The sequence below is a fragment of the Physella acuta genome, unplaced genomic scaffold, assembly GCF_028476545.2.
Source record: "Physella acuta isolate Inbredline_101_S28 unplaced genomic scaffold, ASM2847654v3 ptg000472l, whole genome shotgun sequence".
Taxonomy (NCBI): Eukaryota; Metazoa; Mollusca; class Gastropoda; family Physidae; genus Physella; species Physella acuta.
The window spans coordinates 148,499-170,000 of record NW_026731991.1 but is presented as its reverse complement, the minus strand read 5'-3'; the positions used below and the strand labels follow the sequence as shown (position 1 = coordinate 170,000).

Below are 21,502 nucleotides of genomic sequence, written 5' to 3'. Positions count from 1 at the left end.
CAGTCAAAGTAATAAATATAACAAATATAATAAAAACAACAATTAACATACGGTTGTAATTAATTAAAAATCGCGTCATCACGGGGCATTAACGAAGGCTATTGTTGACAACTGAACAGAATTGGACGAAATACTTTGTAAGATATTGAATGATAATTCTATTTTTTTTTTAAATTTTAATTAAAATGTATTTGCTAGTCGAGCATTTGTTGCAACAGATGCAGTATACTTTACAACAGTTAATTAGTTGCCAGCTTAGATAGGGCACCAAAAAAATATGTCTTTCGTTATTAAATCTTTTGTAGTATGTCTTGCAAAATATCTGTAATGCATCCCATAGATAGTCCAAAGTAACAAATTAGTTACACTGCTGGCATCTATAGGACGACCATCAGTAAAGGTCTGATGGGTACCTGACGTGTGCATAGAACTACCCTCAGTTAAGGTCTGATGGGTAGGCTACCTGACGTGTGCATAGAACGTCCTTCAAAATCTGATGGGTACCCGACGTGTGCATAGAACGACCCTCAGTTAAGATCTGATGGGTACCTGACGTTTTTAGCGCAATTTCCATACGGACAATTGCGATTATTAACTCGTCATTTCTGGATGGATGTGTGTCCCCAGCTTTAAGTCGTATCTCCTCCTCAACGAAGCAATATCGAGGACTAGTTCCAAAAGCAAATATGTTTAGCAAGTTCCGAGGATGATTGTGGGCCAAAACAATTCCGGAATTCCTTCCTGGATTTCCTGGAAAAGCCAAAAACCTCGAAAAAATGCAGTTTTTGGCCCATATCTCGGCAACCAGACCACTTAGCGACTTGAAACATTTACCAATCGATTTCTGCCATAATTTAGAACAATATTGCCGAAGAAAGTTTTCAAAAATATCCTTTCGTTCGGTCACAAAAAAATATTTACTACTTTTTTAAACTGAGCATCGTGTAGGCCTAGGATGATATTTACTACTTTTTTTTTAACTGAGCATCGTGTAGGCCTACTCGTTAAAATAAAACTATTTCCGTTGATATAGGTTAATATAGTTGTCTTTTTTTTGCGGAAAAAAATATCCTTTCGTTCGGTCACAAAAAATTAAAAATTGTTATGGATAACATAAGGAAATTGCGCTTAAATTGTCACTAGACTTTTTATTAACTTGTTTATTTTATTAAATAAAATGCTTAAAAATACCCTGTTTACGGTTTAATGTTTTAATTTCCGAAGACTTACAGGACGTTGAACAGAAAACAGCGGTAATAATTATTTTGTAAATATATTTAATAGGCTTCTCTACTCTTCTAGATGTGAAAGTAATTATGGAAACCCTACTGTCTCGTACATAGAGACTTAACTTTGATACTTTTGAGCGTTCATTTTCAACCAGACAGTATGAAAAAACAGATCTGTTGAGACCTCAATACATGTTGGGATTGTGTTGTCAGCATTATGACAGGCTTCTTTAATCTCCTCGATGTTAGAGGAATTATGGAAACCATATCTGGATTTTATTTAAACACTTAACTCAATACTTCCAAACTATGTACCACAGATTCGAACAAAAAAAAACTCGTGTGTATACATGGATGAATAGTTGTAAATGCGATCATACCTTAATAACTTTTAATACAGCTGTCAGGATTTTAATGCATCGAGCGCAAAAAGAGGATTGCAAACACGGCAAGCTCATATTGTTACAGGAAATGAATAATTTTTGTGTGACTCAATCTCAACGTGTGTCCGTGTAGGTCTATTGTGTTTGTGTGTAGGTCAATTGTGTGTGTGTGTGTGTGTGGTTTATAATAAAGTGACACGATGAGCGTTTGCAGTAGGTAAAGGTGTACATTCAATGTTCGACACCTAACGTGTGTGGGTTTGTGTATGTTTATGTGTTTTTGTCTATGTTGGTGTGCGTATGTGTGTGTGTGTGTGTGTGTGTGTGTGTGTGTTTGTGCATTTGTGTGTGTATGTGTATGTGTGTGTATGTGTGTGTGTGTGTGTGTGTATGTGTGTGTGTGTGCGTGCGAGTGTGTGTGTGTGTACACGAGCAGTGTTTCTTCCAGACTTTTTTCTCCGGGGAGAGGGGGCACTTGAAATTTTCGGGGGGGGGGCGGTAGACTTTCTTCGGGGTGGGGGGGGGGGGGGCGAACACTGTTAAAAGTATATATTTTCTATATAAATTATATAAATTTCATTTCATTCGGGGGGGGGGGACGGTAGAATTTTTTCGGGGGGGTGGGGGGGCTTCGCCGCTCCGAAGAGATGCCTTGAAGAAACTCTGTACTCGAGAAAGTTTATAATAGATCCCTCACGCCTTATTATAGTAAATAATTACAATTAAAACAGTAATTTTTGTTTCGGACAAATCATCACAAGAAAAGTCTTTTTTTACTCCACGTCCTGACATCCCAGAGTATAGTCTGTTGAACAGGTGTATCCACACATACATCAGTCATATTGCATTGAAATTAGGTGGAAAGGGGTTGTTACTACAGAATCCGATATGTACTGAATCATCTTGTGTGACATTGAGGATATTTTATTTTAAAAAAATTTTTACAAATAATATGTCGATTGGCTTGAAAATTTTATGTAATCATCCTAAAATTTTTTTAATCTTTAAAAAAATATGGCAGGCGATAAAAAAATTCTAGTTACATTTTTTTTAAATGTCACGGATTTATGCAAACATATTTGATTTTTCGTGTGTATAACATGTTTGCTGGTAAACAAAGAACTATTTCTAATAAAAGGTGTGCTCAATAAACCAGCTGTTACAATTTATTAGCTTGATCGCAAAAGAGTCTTTTAAACGCGACAAGCTAGCATTGTTGTGAGCAATGAATCATTCAGTATCAGTGGCGTAGCGAGGTCGGGAGTCACCCGGTGCGGCACATAATAGTGTCAGCCCCCCCCCCCCTCCCCCAAGAAAAAAATTATATATATATATATATATATATATATATATATATATATATATATATATATATATATATATATATATATATATATATAATTTTTTATATTTTTTTATATTTTATATATATATATATATATATATATATATATATATATATATATATATATATATATATATATATATATATATATATTCCCATATATACTTGTAAGTATGTGTACTAGCATGTGTATATGTATTAAAATATTTTTTTTTGTTCTGGATGTATTTATTTTTTTTTTAAGCTACTCACTTTTGACTGAACTTCGTCTTTCAAATTTTAATTTAATTTTAGCCATATACCACACAACTTTTAACAGGAATAGAAAATAGCCCATAAACATATCACAAATCATGGATAACAAATCAGTACAAAAAGAAGTAAGAACATCGACACAAGGCTAAATTAGTTAAGCAGAATCAAATGTACAACTATCATTCCATTGGTGTCACACACTTACACTCACACTTACACACACACACACAAATACATTTAAATACACACACTTACACACTCGTGAGCTGTTTTATAATAATTCTCTTATCGAATGATAGGTATATTTGTAAATTTTCTATGTGGTTTCACCCTAATCCACTTAAGTGGACGGAGTATTTGGTGTCATCCGCTCCGTAACGTTTTGTCGAATGGCTTCAATTTTGTGCAAATATAATATTAATCTACCTAGAAAAAGCATTTGGGGACCTAATTCTAACAGTTATTTATTCAATTGCAAAATCGTTGTTTTTGTTACTAAATTATAAAATTTGGTGAGGATAATCGTCCTTCACTAGCTACTCATAGTGTTTTAAAGCAAAATATTTTCAGTCGCAGCATTGGTAGTGTCGAATTCACAAATTATGAATTACTGAAATATAGGAATTAAACAGCAGGTCAGCTCGTTTTCAATATTCTACTTCCCTCTTATGTTTTCATAATTCCGGGTTAAAAATAACATCTAGAGTTTCCCCGAAACATTTGCTACTGCCACGTTTTGACAACATTCTGAAACTGATCAATAATAATGGTCAAACTCTACCAATATTTGTTGAAAGGAATGTCCTCAGCTGTTATTATTAGAAGGAAAGCGAAATATAAAAGGGGTTTTTAAAATACAGGCTATTCTTAGACAGTGTTTCTTCCAGACTTTTTTCTCCGGGGGGGCACTTGAAATCTTCGGGGGGGCGGTAAACTTTCTTCGGGGGGGCGGACAGTGTTAAAAGTATATATTTTCTATATAAATTATATAAATTTCATTTCGTTCGGGGGGGCGGTAAAAAATTTTCGGGGGGGCTTCGCCCCCCCGAAGAGATGCCTGGAAGAAACTCTGTTCTTAGATTAAAATAAAAGCTATTGTTAGACTCCCTACAGCTCCGCAGTTATGCTAAAGGCCGTCGTTAAAATTTTCACTCGTTAATGGTAAGGGTTTTCCATGAGAGATAAATATACATTTGGTTTATGCTGAATGCATCTGACTAAGCTATTTCCCATTTCTAATTAAAGAAGTAGTGTAACATTGATTTTTTTTTAGTTTTCTCTAAAAATAATGTATATTTATCTTTGTTAATGTATTACATACTTTTATTAAATAAATGCATTAGTTAAGTAGTTGTAGACTAATTAAACAATATTTCACGAATATATTGCAATAATTGTTTTAATACTAGTACAAATGTGCAATCAGTATAAAGTTTACCGCAATACTAAGTAGCAAGCTTATTTAAAGTTACTTTAAATTGGGGACAGTATGATCATCGTGAACTTATTGTTTTCCTCTTAGTGCAAGTAGTAAGAAATTATATTCCAGAAGCAGTTAGGAAGTAGGATGATATCTCTTGAGTTGGTAAGAAATTGCAGACAAAATAATCTTGACCAGTGTTTCTTTCAGGCTTTTTTCTTCGGGGGGGGGGGGGGGAAATTTGAAACTCTCGCAGGGCGGACTGGTAAAAGAGTATAATTTTTTTTTCTTTTATAAAATCTATTTTCTTCGGGGTCGGTAGACGTGTTTCGGGGAGGGGGCGGACGGTGCCATCCGAAGAGATGCATGAAAGAAACCCTGATCTTGACGAATTTCTGGAACGTGTGAGCACAATGAAACAAATGACCCCACATTTTTTTTTTGAAGTGATTGAGGTAGAATCCCAAAAGAAATGGGACGGCGTGGGAAAAAGCTAGAGCGTACAAATACTAACCCAAAAGTCTAGAGTTTGGATCCCTGGCTCGAGTCTGTTGAACGTCCCTGAGTCCACCCAGCTCTGGTGGGTACCCGACAAACGTTAGGGAAGATAAACGATGCGGGGCTTAGTGTTGACTACACTATTCATGTATATGCCGAGGTAAATGAAACAGGTAAACTCTTCTTCACCTATCCCATGGAACCGTCAGCGTTTTATAGCGTATTTAATTTTTTTTTGCTTGGTTTTAATTTACAATAAAAAAATGTATTACTTTCAACGAAATCGGTAAATCTGCAGTCATCTAAAATGGGTGTCCAAAAAATATGTGATTACTAGCTGCAGTGTTTGTTTGTGTTTACGGTCTTAGTCCGAGAACAGATATTTAACTATTATTATTATGTAGGCGTGTGCGTCAAAATGATAATAGAGTAACTAAAACTAGAAATATAACATGCGTCGTATAACGAAAGTGAAAGTAGTGTGTTGAAGAAGTAGGTTAATTAAAACTATGATGCAATTGAGGGAGAAGGTGCAGTCCTGCTGGTTATTGACAGATAAGACAGTCCCTGATCTTCTCCGGCATTTATGGATCAGCACGTCAGCAGTGGTTCTTCCAGACTACTTTCTCCGGGGTGTAGGTGGGGGGGACTTAAAATTTTAAAGGGTGGGCTAAATTTCTCGTGGGGAAGGTGGGGGGCGGACACTGATAAGATTATATATTTATTTTCTATATGAATTCTTTTTCGTTGGCGGGGAGGGGGGGGGGGGGGGGCTGAACACGTTCGTACTGTCTTTTTTTCCAACTGCAGTTTAGAATTGCGACCTTAACATTAGCGATGAATCTACTTCAATAATAGACTTTAATTTTTTTTAGTTTGTTGCAATCACGGATGCTTCTATTTTGGGACTGACAAAAACTTTTGGTAAATTATTCATTGTTAACTGTTATTCAAGAAAATCATAGGGCGAGAATTCGGTAGTGCTAACAGTAAAACTTATCTAGTTCAAGTAAAAACTGTTCGTCACACAATTTTAAACATTACGCATCTTAACTATAAATCTCTGGTAAAGGTAGTTGGTGGGGATAATTTTTTGGAGTTCTATCTGGTATTTTCTCTTTCTTTCGCCGTAGTTTGAAGAGGTAGGCCGAATTAGCTTTAGAGGGAGAAAATGTTAAAAAGGTAAAGTTGAATAGGCAGTATACTGAGTCATCTAGAATACACGCAGTAACAGCTATAAAAAGCTAAAGTTCTGACAAAGACTTATCTTAAAAGCAAGGATTCCGAGTAGAGAAGTTCATAATTTGGACCATTATATAGCGGGAAAAAAACGTATTCATGTTATTCGTTTAGGAATGATTTTACAATTGACGTAACTAGGTCATATGGCATTTTTACATTCTTACTCGTTAATAATTGTTATATTGTAGGATATATCCTCCAACACATTTTAAGTAGGCTTATGACTTGTCAACCTAATATGCGCCATATGGCCAATTGACCTCGACTTCAACCTGCTTTTCATCCTGGATTTGCTTCCATTGCCTTTGTCCACCAAAGAATAATCTGCAAGGCTGCCGTTATTTGATTTTAGAATTTTTCTCAAAGATGGTTTGCTATCTCCAGCTTACGGGCCTCATGTGCACGTGAGTTCGAACTCGGGACTTTTGGAGTTAGCGTCCATACGCTCTCCCCTGCGGTTTCAAAAAGTATATAATTGTTATAAAATCGTTACATATATATGCAATTTGTTTATGTGGGTTTGTTTTAATTTATGAGAATTTAACTTGAATAAGAAATCTCGCAGTTCTCGTCTAATCTATTTATCGTGACAATCAAATGTTGAGTAGGCCTACTGACTGGACTCTCATGATTTTACCTAGTACAAACTTTTTCTTGTATGTATTATTGTACATCGGCTATGCATCTATCATGTGACTAATCTATACGCGACGGGCTAAACTATTTTATATAGAATATAGATGGATGCCTACGCTATAAAGGTCGAAGAACATGAACCATGGTTTATCGATGATAAATAACGTTTCATGCTGTCTTTTTGTTTACCAACTGTAGCTTTTAATTGTGACCTTATTATTTACCTTTTTTATACAGTTAATAGTAAGGGCTTTTTAATGGTCTTATAATATCCACGGGCCGTTGATTGGTCTGTAATGATACTGCCCCACCTAACCCTAGATCTAAAATAGACCTAACATATTTCTTCTTTTTCTTCGTTCTTAATTGCTAGTGTTGGAAGGGATCTAGCCTTATCTGCTAGAGGGTTTGAACTCGAGACTTTGTCGAATTTATCAACCGTGAGCTTTTGCCAACTCGACCACGCCGACTCCTACCTACCATATTAATATTGTTTCTTTTCTAATATAGTATATATGCTTCCTAATGTTTCTTACTTCCCCAACCCAACCCTTTTCCCACAATACACAGCAGAACTTTACAGAACGAGTGGTTCCCCACAAACGGACACACTCCATGACGTCCTGTACAATAATTACGTTCTAAATGCCAACAAGTAATGACCAATAAAAAATAAAAAACTACACCCAACACAATATTTATGTACAGTTTACATTCTGGATTGAAATTCCTGTCTTTAAAAAGTGGTGAATTTAAAAAAACAAGTAAACACGATATGGTTGTATCAATATTTATTTAGGTAGTTTTAAACACGTGTACATGTATCATACATATTTATAGTCTTCTTACCGTGACGATGACGCAGCTTAATCGAAAAATCACGCCATTACGAAAGTTCTGGATCATTGAATCATGTTATACAAAGTTCAAGAACATGTAGGCCTACTACGCATATAAGTTTTAGTAGCAGTAAAAAGTTTAAATTACCGAATAGAGTATTTTTTTCAAGTTAGTATCCCATATAACCATAATTTTAACGCTCAGCGGAACAATAAACCTAGTCCTGAAATGATTCTAGGCATTGTAAACTCAACTTTTTCTTGAAGCATAAAATAATATTGGGAATTCCCGTTTAGTATTCCCCTAGAACTCTAAATTTAGAGCTTTGACATAACCTGTGTATTTTTATCCGGTTCGAGCTATATATATAAAGGCAAAGCTGGTTCGTTTAGCAACTAGACGATTACGAACAAGTTCAAGTAAGTTTTTTTATAATAAAGAAGTTTTTTTTAATACAATAAAAATTTACAATTATAATTACAAACTTAATAAATCTACATTTCTATGTAGGATGCAATACTTACGCAAACTATTTTTTGTTTACTTATTGAATGATTGTATAACACTTGGTGGGTTACAATCTTTCCAAGTTCATAAAGTGTGTCAAAGTGGTCCTAATATTGAGTTTCTGCCTGATTAAAACTTGCTACCCCCACCCCCCCCCCCCCCCCCTTACCCCCCACCCCTTCTTTTTTCTTAAATGTTTGGCAAACTGGAAAATCATTAAAAGTATAGCTCTTTGTATGAACAAGACAAAATAAACATCGTGAAAAAAAAAGTTACAGATCGTCAACTCGTAGGCGGGGGGGGGGGGGGGAGGGGCATAATTTTCTGACAATGTTTGATGTGGGGGAGAAGGATGTTTAGATAATTTGACGTCACACTTCTGCATTCTTATCAGTAGTATTAGAAACTGAATTTAAGTTTAGCCGGTTTTTTTTTTGTGCTATAGAAAATGTTTCAATAAATTGTAATAAATCGATTAAAATATATTATGTTGACAGAGCTCTGTCACGGTTTTAGAAAGAAAAACCGATGTTAAAAAAATTAATTTATTTGAGTGGGGGAGTCTCTGGGATTTTTTTTTTAATGACGATGTGTGTAATTTTGATATTTTGTATAAAATGATCAGTTCCCTTTATAACTGGTAAATGCTGCATGTCTTCAATTTGATATCCTTGGGCCTAAATACACCAGTCTAAAAATAACGTTTTTTTCGTAGCTAGAGGTTTTATTTGGATCGGTGTATATTTATAAATGACGTAATAAGATTTTATTCGATTTGTACACACTTTAGGTTCTGCCCTTCTCCTCCCCAGACCCTTCTGATTAAAATGACGTCATTAAATTACGTCTACTCAAAAAAAATTGTACATTAACAAACGCTTTATTTTTTTTTCCATACTTTATTTATTTTAAAAAATTAACGTCCAATCATAGTTCTTGACTCACTCTTTCCATCCGTCTAGTGATCCCCCTCTACCCAGAGGAGTGACGCCATTTATGGCCGACCCCTTTCTAAGTGTTTCCCTTTATATATTACGCAGGATCAGAAATCAAACAAAGACGATAAATTTGTCAAAACCAGACTTAATCAAACTCACCATTTAAATAAATGTGTGGATCACATGGCAAAAGGTAAGTGTAAAAGTGATTATATATATATATATATATATATATATATATATATATATATATATATATATATATATATATTTAGGCCTATACGTTGTTGTGCGTGTAAATGTATGTGTGCGTGAATTTGAGCTATAAACTCGGTGATTAATTTTAAAAAAAAAAATGGATTACACATGTAGGTCCTTTTAAAGCTCAAAGCTGACAAAGATAATAAAAATGTAATTGAACAACGAATGATACGATTTCCGTAATTTGTTAAATAAATTCTGCCTTATTTGTTTCTTGGATTCTGTTTGTGGGTGCATGATGCGACGAAAATTCAAACAATATAATGGGTGGATGTCTAAGGAAACTGATATAACATACTATGGGAAAATTGGGGGTCTAAAGTATCTAATTTTTGTTTTTTATATTAATATTATATTAGGAGAATGTTGTTATTTCAGATTTCTGTTCAAGAAAGAAAAATCGCTAATAGAATATGGTGTATCACCGTGTTGTCCTAGTTCTTGTCTTGACGGAAGCGTTGATGGAAAAGCAGAGTTCGTAAATGATGTACAATATGATGAAAAAAAAGTTGATGAAAATTTTGAAGTTGTTGGAAAAGATGTAAAATATCAAAACCAAGAAGTTCTTGGAAATGTTGAACTTGTTGAACAAGATGTCAACGACCAAGGCAAAGAAGTTGATGAAAATAACGAACTTTATGAAAAATATGTAAAATATCATGATACAGATGGCGATGAAAATACTGAACTTTATGAAAAAGGAGTAAAATATCCTAATTATATTGATCTCAACTATTATCTTAGATTTGTTAGATATAATGATAGCCGCGAGGAAGATTTTAATTATCGCTCCGACAACGGAACTCTTGCAAAAATTAAAACAGATAAATGCGATTCCGACAACAAAGATGAAAATGTTGAATGTGTTGGAAAGGACTTTAAAAGTTTAGTTAAACGTATTCGAGGAGCGTATAAAAGGCAAAAATGTACCAAGTTTACAATGGTGACAATAGAACAAAAGGAAGCCACATTAAACCATACGAAATTGGGACATAAAATCCACTACAAACATCAAGGTGACAGTTCTAAAGACAATATAAAATGTGGGATAAAAGATACAACATGCTTAACAAATTTCCGCCCAAAGCCACACTATTATGAAATATATTTTGTACCAAATGCTTCCCAACCACATCCCTCAGAGTTGGAAGGAATGCCTTGGTCATGGTTTCATGATGAAAGATTTCGAATAGCTACGTTTGTAAGTTACCCAAGAACCTGCGTCAAATCTCCTCTGTTGCTAGCTGCCAATGGGTTTGTTTATATTGGGATGGGGAGCGAAGATATAGTCATGTGTTACTTTTGTTGTGGAGTGAAAAACAACTGGGGAGAGCTAGACAACATCTTGGAGGTCCACAGAGTGATGTCTCCTGAATGTCCAATCGTAACTGGCAATAGCTGTGACAATGTGCCTTTAAACTCTCTTTCATTCCCAACAAGTTTCGGTGATATGTTGAGAAACTGTTTCACGGAAATTGATTCAGCTCCAACCCCAGGTCAAGCTTCAAGTCAGGTGGTGGCTGAATTTCCCCAACAATCACAGAACAGAGCTCTTATGTGTGGTAGTGGTAACAGATCATTTAATTTAGAAGAAAGTGGGCTTCATTTAGCAGGTACTTCTGCACCAACAAATATTGTATCAAATGATCCACAAACTGTCAGAACCAATCAGACAATTAACACAGAAAACGGTGGCTTGGATACAACATCTCTTGTGCTTCCATCGGGTTCCTATGTACATAATCCATCTCAATCAACAGCAACGAATACGTACTCATCTAATACTCAACTTGTGCCAGCCGTCTCTCAGCCCTCCACCACTTCCCCTGCTCATCCAACCTTAGCTCATATTAGCACCACAGCCACTGGGTCCCTCAACACAACATTACCTATACAGACTCACTCTACTGCACCTACGGTCAGCCACACAAGTGTTAGCTCAACTCCAGCTGAGCTGAGACGCTCCATTCCATCATCTACACACAATCAACAAACGGGCAGAGACAGACCAACAAACACACCAACATCTACAAATGGACAACATGCAAGCAGAGACAGACCAACAAACACACCAACATCTACAAATGGACAACATGCAAGTAGAGACAGACCAACGCCCACTTATAGTGAACTTGGGATACTAACGGAGAGGCCCAAACGTGCTGATTATGCCCTGAAAGTTAAACGACAGGAAAGTTTTGCTGGATGGCCAAGGGGACATCACCTAAGTGTGGAGAGTCTTGTTGACGCTGGCTTTTATTATGGAGGTCGGTACCAAATTAGAATTTTTAAATGTTATTTTTAGCAAAGTAGTTGCTATATTTTTTTTTAATTAAGATATAAAATAATTTAATTATAAATATAAGGAAATAAAAACTATTTAAAGATTTTTTTACACATTTTTATACAATAGAGTGTAGAATATTTTAGTGTATTGATTCTTTGTTTTTTATTTTTTAATTATCAGGATTATATTGGGAACATAAGTACTGTAAACATGTAGTTTCAATCGAAACAATAATTTAAATATCTGAGATTGCCGAATTAACTTATAAAATATAAACATTTAAATCTATTAAGCATAGAAAGTCAGCTGTACCTGATTTAGGTATTTATATTGTTTAAATTTATACCGTTTCAGGCAAAACATTAAATAAATAAATAAATCTTTAAGCTAAAAAATAAAAAAAAAATAGTTATTTTGTGCTAACAACAAAAATTTCTTCCAACAGGTTATGGTGACTGTGCCAGGTGTTTCTACTGTGGTGGTGGACTCAGGAACTGGGAAGATGAAGATGACGTGTTGGTGGAACATGCCAGATGGTTCCCTAAGTGTGGCTATCTCCGCCAGACTTTGGGTCAGGCGTTCATAGATACAGTACAGAATCTTAACACAGACAGAGACCAGGTAGGTTTAATTTTCTTAAGGTTTGTTACATTAAACTTCAAACTGGTCTTTTATTTATTTCAGTTGAACTTAATAAAAAAAATATCCTCTAAGGCAGGCCTGCTAGCTAAATTAAATTTGAATTATTATAAATTTACCTGCTGAAGCATGGGGTAATGATTAATTAGTTTTTTTTTTCTTGATTTGAAGTTGTTATTTTATTTATTTTCAGATCTCACTAAAACTAGTAGCAGACACTATGGGAGTTGCTGAGTCAGATCTTTGTGTTAGTGAGTAGAGCTTTTGTTAATTCTGGCATTGCTTTTATTTGTTCCATAGTTGAAAAATACAGAATATCCTATATTTTGTTGTTTGTTGTTGTTGTTTTTTTATTAAATATTTTTTTGAGTTATTTATTTGTCTAAATAATTATTTTTAAAATATTATGTATAGTTCTAAATTCTTTCAACATGTTTTTGTTTCTTTATTTGCCTAAACATTTAGTTTACAAATCTTGTATGTTTTAAAATGCTTTAACAATATTTCGTCTATTCAGTGTCTAAAGAAAATCTGACAAGAGATGCAGCAGTCAGAGCTGTTGTAGATCTGGGCTATCTGTTTGCTGATGTACTGCAGGCTGCTGAACTAGTTAAACAAGAAGGTAAATAAACTGGCCTTTTCTCTTTACCTTTAAGTAGATCTATTAACATCGTAAGCCTTGAGACGTGGCGCAGTTTATAACTTTATATATCATTGTAATTCTTAATTTAATTGTTCAAATTGAATATTTGTAGGATAATCATCTGCTTTATAGAGTTAGTACATTAAAAACATTGGAAAGCTGATTTTCTTTCCCTTTTTAATATTCTATTGTTGTTTTTTAAATTATGTTTGTATTGTTGACTTCTTGTATGCACTCAAAACTGTGAAAAAACATACATCCACATATTTAAATATATTAGTAGTTCTACCCAAATAGTCAAAGTACCTGTATTTAAACTTTGCACTTTTGTTATTAGATGAAACTTCAGTCAGTCTTAGAATAATATTAAATAGAAATAGACAATTAAAGCAGTTGTAAAGTGAATTTTACATTTCAGTTTAATTAAATGTTGAAATTTAATTTAAAAAGATCTAACACTAAAAAACATAGTATACACCTATATTTGTTCTCTAATTCTTAATCTATTTTACTATTTGGCAGCCAACATTTTATCTGCTGATAACATCATACAAAAACTTGAACAGGGAGGGAAGAGAAGGTTAAACATCACAAGAAACAGTGAACCTTTAGTGGATCAACCAAATGTTTTGGGTAGGTTTAGTTTCTTTCATTGCTTTATTTTGTAATATACATAAGTAATTATTTATGCAGGTTTTTTCTAATATTTATAAAATAAATATATAGCACAAATGAATTTATGCAAAATAACTTTGGGTGTTAATGTTAAGGATGTTATATCTTTATTGATTCTCTTATAATCTTACAAGAAATGTAAGAGGCAGTCACATTTATTTTGCCAGCTCTTTTCAGTCACCAAATTTGTTTAAATTTCTCAGTTGTTTTTGTGTTTTTAATTTTTTTCTTGCAATAATATTTTTCTTTATTTAAATATAAACAACATGATCATCATTATTTTAATTGAGGAAGTTATATGTATATTTAATATTTCTATGCTGAGTAATGTTATAATTTTCTTCCTTCTACCTCAGAAAATATCAGAGCCATGAAAGAAGAAAACAACCAACTCCGTCAGCAAACAATTTGTAAAATCTGCATGGACAAAGAAGTTTCTGTTGTGTTCCTGCCCTGTGGTCATCTGGTGTCCTGTGGAGAATGTGCTGTAGCTATGAGGGATTGCCCAGTTTGTCGAGTTAATGTTAAGGGAATTGTAAAGGCAGCAATGGGCTGAAGTAACAAAAAAATTTAAATATTCATTATAATAGGCAAACATTTTATTGTTTAATCAGGAGGATGTTTTTATGTATTATTAAATGTCATCTCAGCTACTTGCTGTTTTAAGGGGCTGTTGCAAGTAACATTCAGTTTTTAACATGTTTTTGCAGATACATTAAATTTTCAAAACTCATCAGTACACATCCAAAACTCTATAGGATTTCTAAAATCATGTTAATATATATATATATATATATATATATATATATATATATATATATATATATATATATATATATATATATATATATATATATATATATATATATATATATGTTGGAGTTCTGGTTGGATAAAACTAATTAGGAAAGATGGTGGATTTTTAGGTTATTTTATTATAATCATAGGGGTCTTTAAGTTCGAGTCAGTAAAGCTCATGGTTGCTTAACTGATGTTCAAACCCTCAGGCAGATGAGGCTTGACAGTTGGGGACAGCATTTCTTCCAGGAGAGACAACTCCAAAATCAAACAACTGCTGCCTTGTAGTTTGTTCTTGTTTGGACAAAGTCTATGGAAGCAATTCTAAAAAGAAAGCAGGCTAAAAAGAAAACAGGCTGAAATCAGAGTTAACTGCCTAAATGGCGCATAACCAGTTGACACAAATACTTAACTGTGTTGGAGGGATTCCCTTCCAACACTAAAACTAAGACTGAAGAAGAAGAAGAAGAGATTATAATGGTGCTTCTCAAGGCAGACATAGGTAGTTGTGAGGGTGGGGGTTTTATGATGGCGGTAACGAATGTATCCAACAACACGCAGTTCAAGTTCAACTATAATTGTTCTTTATTAAAATGATATATATGTTCAAGTTTCTACCTAACTGATCTACACTGTACTATTTACTACTACTACTGACTGTTCATACCACATGCTACCTACTACTACGACCAATCCTAACACTAACTGTTCTCTACATTCTACAATCTCACACCTTCTACCTCGCTAGCTAATCATGAACTCCTAACTGTCTACATTCCTCGGCCGTCTCTGACCGCTACCTATCAACTCCTGGCCCATCGCTCTACTGACCCACGCCTCAGTGGTCAGCTGACCGTCCCATGTGACCGGTCAGCCCTGTGCGCCCATTGGCCTCTATCTGACCAACCAACTAGGCCTATAGATAGTCTGTTTCTGCTAACCTATATCTGCTAACATGTCTGACGTAATCTTGCGTCATCACATATCTCCCTCCCTTTCTGTAGCTGACAAATTATATTTTTCAGCGTCTGCTACTAATCTAATACATCAACAACTATCTATCTTACTACTCTATTCTATCCCTAACATCAATCATATAAATCAAAATAAAAAATGGGACAGCACAGTTTACAAAAACATAAAATCTTGTGTCTGTGTTCCTGAAAAAAAAATGTCATTGTTCTAGTTCTTGTGTAAGTATCCTGACGTCTGTAGTGTTTCTGCTTGATAATGTATGTCTATGTTATGGAATGTGTGAATCCAATCATGTGAAACTCAGTTCTGGCTAGGTTGTCGTGTACTGGCCTTGAGCTAATCTTAGTAGAATGTGTAACTGGTTGAACGGGCTCTGCGAGCAGTGTAAGTGTATGTGTAAGTGTTATGTAATTGTTGGCGTTCCTCTGTGGTGGGTGGGTTGTGGCGAGTTTTGATGTAAATTCCCGTGAGGCGGGTGTAGGCGTAACTTTCGTTGGTCAATGTGATGACGCAACAAACTCAACGCTGGTTGAGACGTCCACGTAGAGTGGTTATACGATGAACTGGAGCTGTCTGATGCGGTGGCGAACATTGACGTAACGTTCCGACGCTGGGAACTTGGACGATGGGTCGTCTACCCTTTGTATGTGCCGACGTAGGTGTACGTAGCTGGCGGTCTGTTATTCAACCCCAGTGCGGGGGCGAAGCGGTGGCGATGCGTCCGCTGTCTTGACCAGGGCAATTCTCTGTTAAGCAAGGCTGTTCGCTGTCCAGGTAATTCAACGTAATCAGGGCTTCAGGTGGCGGCACTCTTTGAAGTGTCGGCTTCATCTCGTCTCATTCTGAATAGCGCTGGTGGGTCTGAAATTGTATTACGAGACCATGAGCAATGGTTCTACGTGAACATTTTAGTGTCCGCGCAGACAAGTATTCAGACAGAGGTACCTTCCATTAAAAAAACCTCAATCCCAAATTTAAACGTGCTGAACACTTGTCTGGCGGCATAACAAACATTAAAAAATAACATTACAACATAACCAAATAAAAAAAAATCAGTACACTCTAATCTAACAACAATCTGTAAAGCCTAATAAACTCAATAGACGTAAACACTACTAGAGCTTAGAAATAGCTTCACAAAAAGAATAGACATGTGAGTGTGTGTCGTGCCATTTCAACACGTGATCATATAGTGGAGCAGCTCTCACTATCTGACTTCTGACAAAAAACTGGCTGGCTTGACTTAATGACTGACTTCACTTATGACTTCAGTAGCTTGCCTTATTTCACTTTAACTGACTTCAGTAACTTCACTGAATTCAATTTACGACTTATTTCCCATTCACGATTAACTTTACTTCGACGATTCCAACTACTTCCATTTGCCGACTAACTTGACCTAGACGACAGATTTCACTGACTGACTTCAATTCAACTTAAAAGACTTCACTGACTGACTTAAACTTCGACGACTTAAACGTCTTCACTTTGACTTCAACAACTTCAATATGACTTCAAAGGTTCCAACGACATCACTGACTTCATAAACATCGCTGACTGACCTCGATTGACTTTAAATGACTTCTTTGGCTTCAGTTCTGACTTTTACTTCACGCCGATTTCTCGGCGACTTAGATTCCTAACATTCCTGATGACCAGAGTTGTATGACCTATGTTCTAGTTGCGTGACAGCGTGTCGGCCAACACGTTTTGTGTGCCGGGGACAGGAACAATGTCAAATTGATAATCTTGTAAGCTCAGTGCCCAGCGTACCAGTCTTGCGTTTGACAGCTTCTTTGTTTTTAGTGCTTGTAGGGGCGCGTGATCGGTCTGTAAAGTGAAGTGTGCACCGGCCAGGTATCTGGCAAACTTGTTTATGGCCCAGACTATGGCCAGACATTCTTTCTCAATGACTGCGTAGTTTTTCTCAGCTGACGACAATTTTCGGCTAATGTATTGAACTGGGTGGAGTTCATTGTTAAATTCTTGTAATAGACATGCACCTATACCGACCGAAGAGGCATCCGTGCAGAGGATAAAGGGTTGATCTGTATTTGGTAATCTGAGAATAGGTTCCGATGCGAATGCTTGTTTTACCCTGTTTAGTGCTGTTTCACATTTTTCTGTCCACAGTAGTTTCTTATTCTTTTTGTCCGTTTTTGTTAAATTCGTTAGTGGCTCTATGATGGTGGCGAAATTGGGTATAAACTTCCTATAGTAGTTACACAGACCGATCAAGCTACGGACCTCTTTAATTGATGTCGGCACGTTTATGTTCAGTATTTTATTCACTGTAGGTTGGAGTGGCTTTTGTTGACCTTGTGAAATGGAGTGACCTAAAAATTCTATCTCTTCCATTCCTATTTCTATTTTGCTAGGTTTAGCAGTGAGTCCATGCTGCTTTAATATTTCCAGCAGCGTTTCCAGTCCTCTCACATGCTCTTGCCAGGTATTGTGGAACAGACATATGTCATCCAAGTAGGATATGAGGTCGTCTCGACCCTGTAGTATTTTTCGCATGAGTCTGTTGAAGGTAGCCGGTGCGTTCATTAGCCCGAAACTCATGTACTTCCACTGGAACAAGCCAAATGGTGTTATAAAGGCTGTTAGGTGTCTCACATCTTCTTTTATTGGTATCTGCCAATAACCCCTGGATAAGTCAAGCTTTGTAAAGTATTTAGCCTGTTTAAGTTTAGCAAATAAGTCTTCTGGATTTGGCATTGGTTCTGCGTCTGGTATTGTAATGCTGTTCAGTTGTCTGTAATCAATACACAGTCTAAGGTCGTGGGATTTTTTCTTTACTAATACAATAGGTGCAGCATATGAGGAGTCGGAATGTTCTATTATTCCCGCTTGTAATAATTCTTGGATTTGGTTTTGTACGTTTTCTCTGTGATGTATGGGAATGTTGTATGCGGGCATTTTGGTTGCTCTAAGTGAAGTCAACTTAATATCATGGACGATTGTATCTGTTTTACCAGGTTGTGGGGATAGCACCTCTTTAAATTTTTCTAATATTTCCTTGATTTCTTTTTCGATTTCTGGCGGCATTCTGCCGATTTTGATATCTTGCCATGTTTCCTTGCTAGTAGGTAATGTGTATATTTTGCCGATCGAGTCTGTGTCATCTTCGTGTAACTCTGCGCAGTTTATTGTTGCCGTTTGTTTAATTTCAAGCTCTTCTGGTCTTAAGGTGTAAGGGCTCAATATATTTGTGTGAAACGTTTTTTTCTTCCCTTTTATTTCGACTTGATAGTCCACATTTGAAATTTTGGCTGTGATTGTGAATGGGCCCTGCCATGCAAGCTGTAATTTGTTGTGCTTAGAAGGTAACAGTATTCTCACCTGTTCCCCTACTGTGAACTGGCGTAGCTTTCTATTCCTGTTCACCCTGTGTCTTGCTATTTCTCCCTTTTCTTGTAGCGCGAGCTTTGCTTCCTGGCATGCATTGATTATATTTTCTCTAAGATTGACAATGGCTTCATATGTTGTTCTGGTTTCTTGTTCTATGTTCTGTTTGTAGAGAAGTGTCCTAAGTATATCCATGGGGCCTTTGGGGTTGGCGCCGTAGACGAGTTCGAATGGAGAAAATCCAGTAGAAGAATGAGGTATTTCTCGGTAGGCGAATAGGATACATGGTAGCATGGTATCCCAGTTTTCTGGGTTGTCTTTAGAGACTTTGTCTAGTAACGATTTAATGGTGCCGTTTAGTCGTTCACACACGCCATTGCTTTGAGGGTGATAGGGCGTCGTGAATGCTTGCTTAATCCCCAGCACACTCGTGAGTTGTCTCGTTAAGTCGGAGGTAAATTGTGTGCCCCGATCTGACAGTATGGTGTCCGGGAACCCGGTTCTTGAGAAGAACGTGAGTAGGGCGCCTGCTATATCCTCAGATGTTATCGTCTTTAGTGGGAAGGCTTCTGGCCAACGTGTTGCAAAGTCGACTATTGTGAGGATGTATCGGTGACCACGTTTTGATGGGGTAGGCAGTGGTCCTATGATATCTATCGCTATTTTTTCGAATGGTCTGTTAGCTAAATCAGTGGTTTGTAATGGGGCTTGGGGTGGTCTAGTGGTATCTCTATTCCTGCATGTCTGACATGACTTCACGTACTGTGAGATGTCTTTGTCCATGCCCGGCCAGTAGAAGGTAGTTTCAATTCTTTGTTTTGTTTTCTTTCTTCCCATGTGTCCTGCAAGTGTAAGGTCGTGTGCATGGTGTAGAATTTGTGCTCTGTATTTCTGTGGGATTACTAATTGGTTTATTTCTTGTCCTTTGCTTTTATATTTTCTTTGAAGCGTGTTATTCTTAATAAAGAAAGAGTGTTCTGATGACCTCGATGTAGTAATTGAGTGTTTACGGGCGAGTCTAAATATCTTTTCTAGTGACGGGTCTTCTTGTTGTGCTAGCTGAAATTTTTCTGGTTCCCAAATGTTTTTGGCCTCAGTATTATCCATGGCATTGTTCTGTTGGCCTTCTGCTTGATGACTACTTAGGTCGACGGGTGGTTCATGACTTTTGGTGCTTTCTCTTGCTTTTCTTGCTTGTTCTCTTGTTTCGACCATCTGAATTATTTCCCTTTGTACCCAATCGTCGATTTCCACTCGGGAAATAGTTTCGTTGTTCACTATGTTTCCGATGATCAGATCATATGATCCATTGTCAGTGACCACAGCAATTACACGACCAGTTAGATATGGGGTTTGAATATTGATCAATGCCGTTTTGTATTCTGCGATTATACCGCCAAATAATTCCACATTTACATATCGGCCTGTATATTGGCATGTTTTAACGAATTTGGCTTTTACTGCCATTGTCGAACAACCAGTGTCTCGAATTGCGTTTACTATCTGTCCGTTTACTTTAGACTTAAATGTTGGTAACGAGCTTGATGTGTTTAGTAGGTGGATTCTTTCAACTGGTTGGTTATGGTTTTGTGAAGGGTTGTTTCTCTGTGGTCTCTGGTAAGGTTCGTTCCTTGAAGATGAGCGTTGTTGGCTTAGTTGTTCTAAGTAGTTCACTCGAGTTTCAACTCTAAATTGTTTCACACCTCTAATATTCCCTAATATCACATCGTATGGCCCGTTTTTAAAAACAGCTGCTTCAACTGTTTTACACGCTGATGGTGTGGCTATGGTGACTATAGCTGTTGGCCAAACATATGTGCTGCCTCTTGAGCTGTGAACACGTTGTGTTCTGCCTGTGTATTGGTGGTGTTGTACGAATGTGTTACGTACTGCCACTGTTGAGCAGTGTGTGTCCCTAATTGCTGTGGCGTATCTGCTATTAATTTTTGACGTAAATGTGTCTGTTCTTTTACTGGCTTCTGTAAACGATGATATGAATGCCATTCTATTAATCTGTCTATATTTTGGTCTGTTGCGTTGTGCATCTTGTTGGCGTATATCATAATATCGTATTCTGCAATTTATTTGTTTGTGGCCTGTTCTATTACAATAGTAGCATCTGACACTGTAATTGTGTTTTTGTTGACTGTAGTTAATCTGAATGTTGTGATTTGCGCTATTATGTTTTTGGAGTGTATGTAGTGTTTCACTTTTTGTAGTAGGTATTTCGCTTGCTTCACTGAACGTGTCATCTGAATCTGAATCGTAGGAATAGTAAAATGTTGTTTCAGCTGTCTGGTTGTTATTATTAGTATCTAAACTTTGCACCGTTTCTTGTTTGGCTTGGCAAAGTTCTCTCAATTTTTCTCTTTCTTTACGAATTCTTTCTGTTTCTTCTTTAAGTCCGGCAATATATGTTTCTGCTTCTCTTTGTTTCTCTGCTAACTCGGCATCTATCTTTGCATCATATTCTTCTTCAGTCAACAAGGAATCTGGATCTCCGAATACCTTGTAATCTACAATTCTATTGATCAAATCTTCCATAGCATCTGGATCATCTAGAGTTTTTACGTCAAATTC

The 21,502-nt window shown here is 36.2% G+C and overlaps 1 protein-coding gene across 3 annotated transcripts in view; it reads left to right on the top strand.

Moving 5' to 3' along the window:
- Positions 1–8,189: 8,189 nt before the first annotated feature.
- Positions 8,190–21,502, top strand: part of LOC131943883 (putative inhibitor of apoptosis) — a 31,218-nt gene continuing 17,905 nt past the window's right edge. The window contains exons 1-8 of one of the 3 annotated variants that reach the window (XM_059304186.1): positions 8,190–8,267; positions 9,396–9,486; positions 9,933–11,821; positions 12,287–12,462; positions 12,674–12,731; positions 12,998–13,102; positions 13,646–13,756; positions 14,155–14,611. In XM_059304186.1, coding sequence (XP_059160169.1) covers positions 9,464–9,486; positions 9,933–11,821; positions 12,287–12,462; positions 12,674–12,731; positions 12,998–13,102; positions 13,646–13,756; positions 14,155–14,354 — 2,562 coding nt within the window. In that variant the 5' untranslated portion in view covers positions 8,190–8,267; positions 9,396–9,463 and the 3' untranslated portion in view covers positions 14,355–14,611. Of the gene's footprint in view, positions 8,268–9,395; positions 9,487–9,932; positions 11,822–12,286; positions 12,463–12,673; positions 12,732–12,997; positions 13,103–13,645; positions 13,757–14,154; positions 14,612–21,502 lie in introns of those variants that run through there. The other 2 variants (XM_059304187.1, XM_059304188.1) reach the window with 2 other exon arrangements.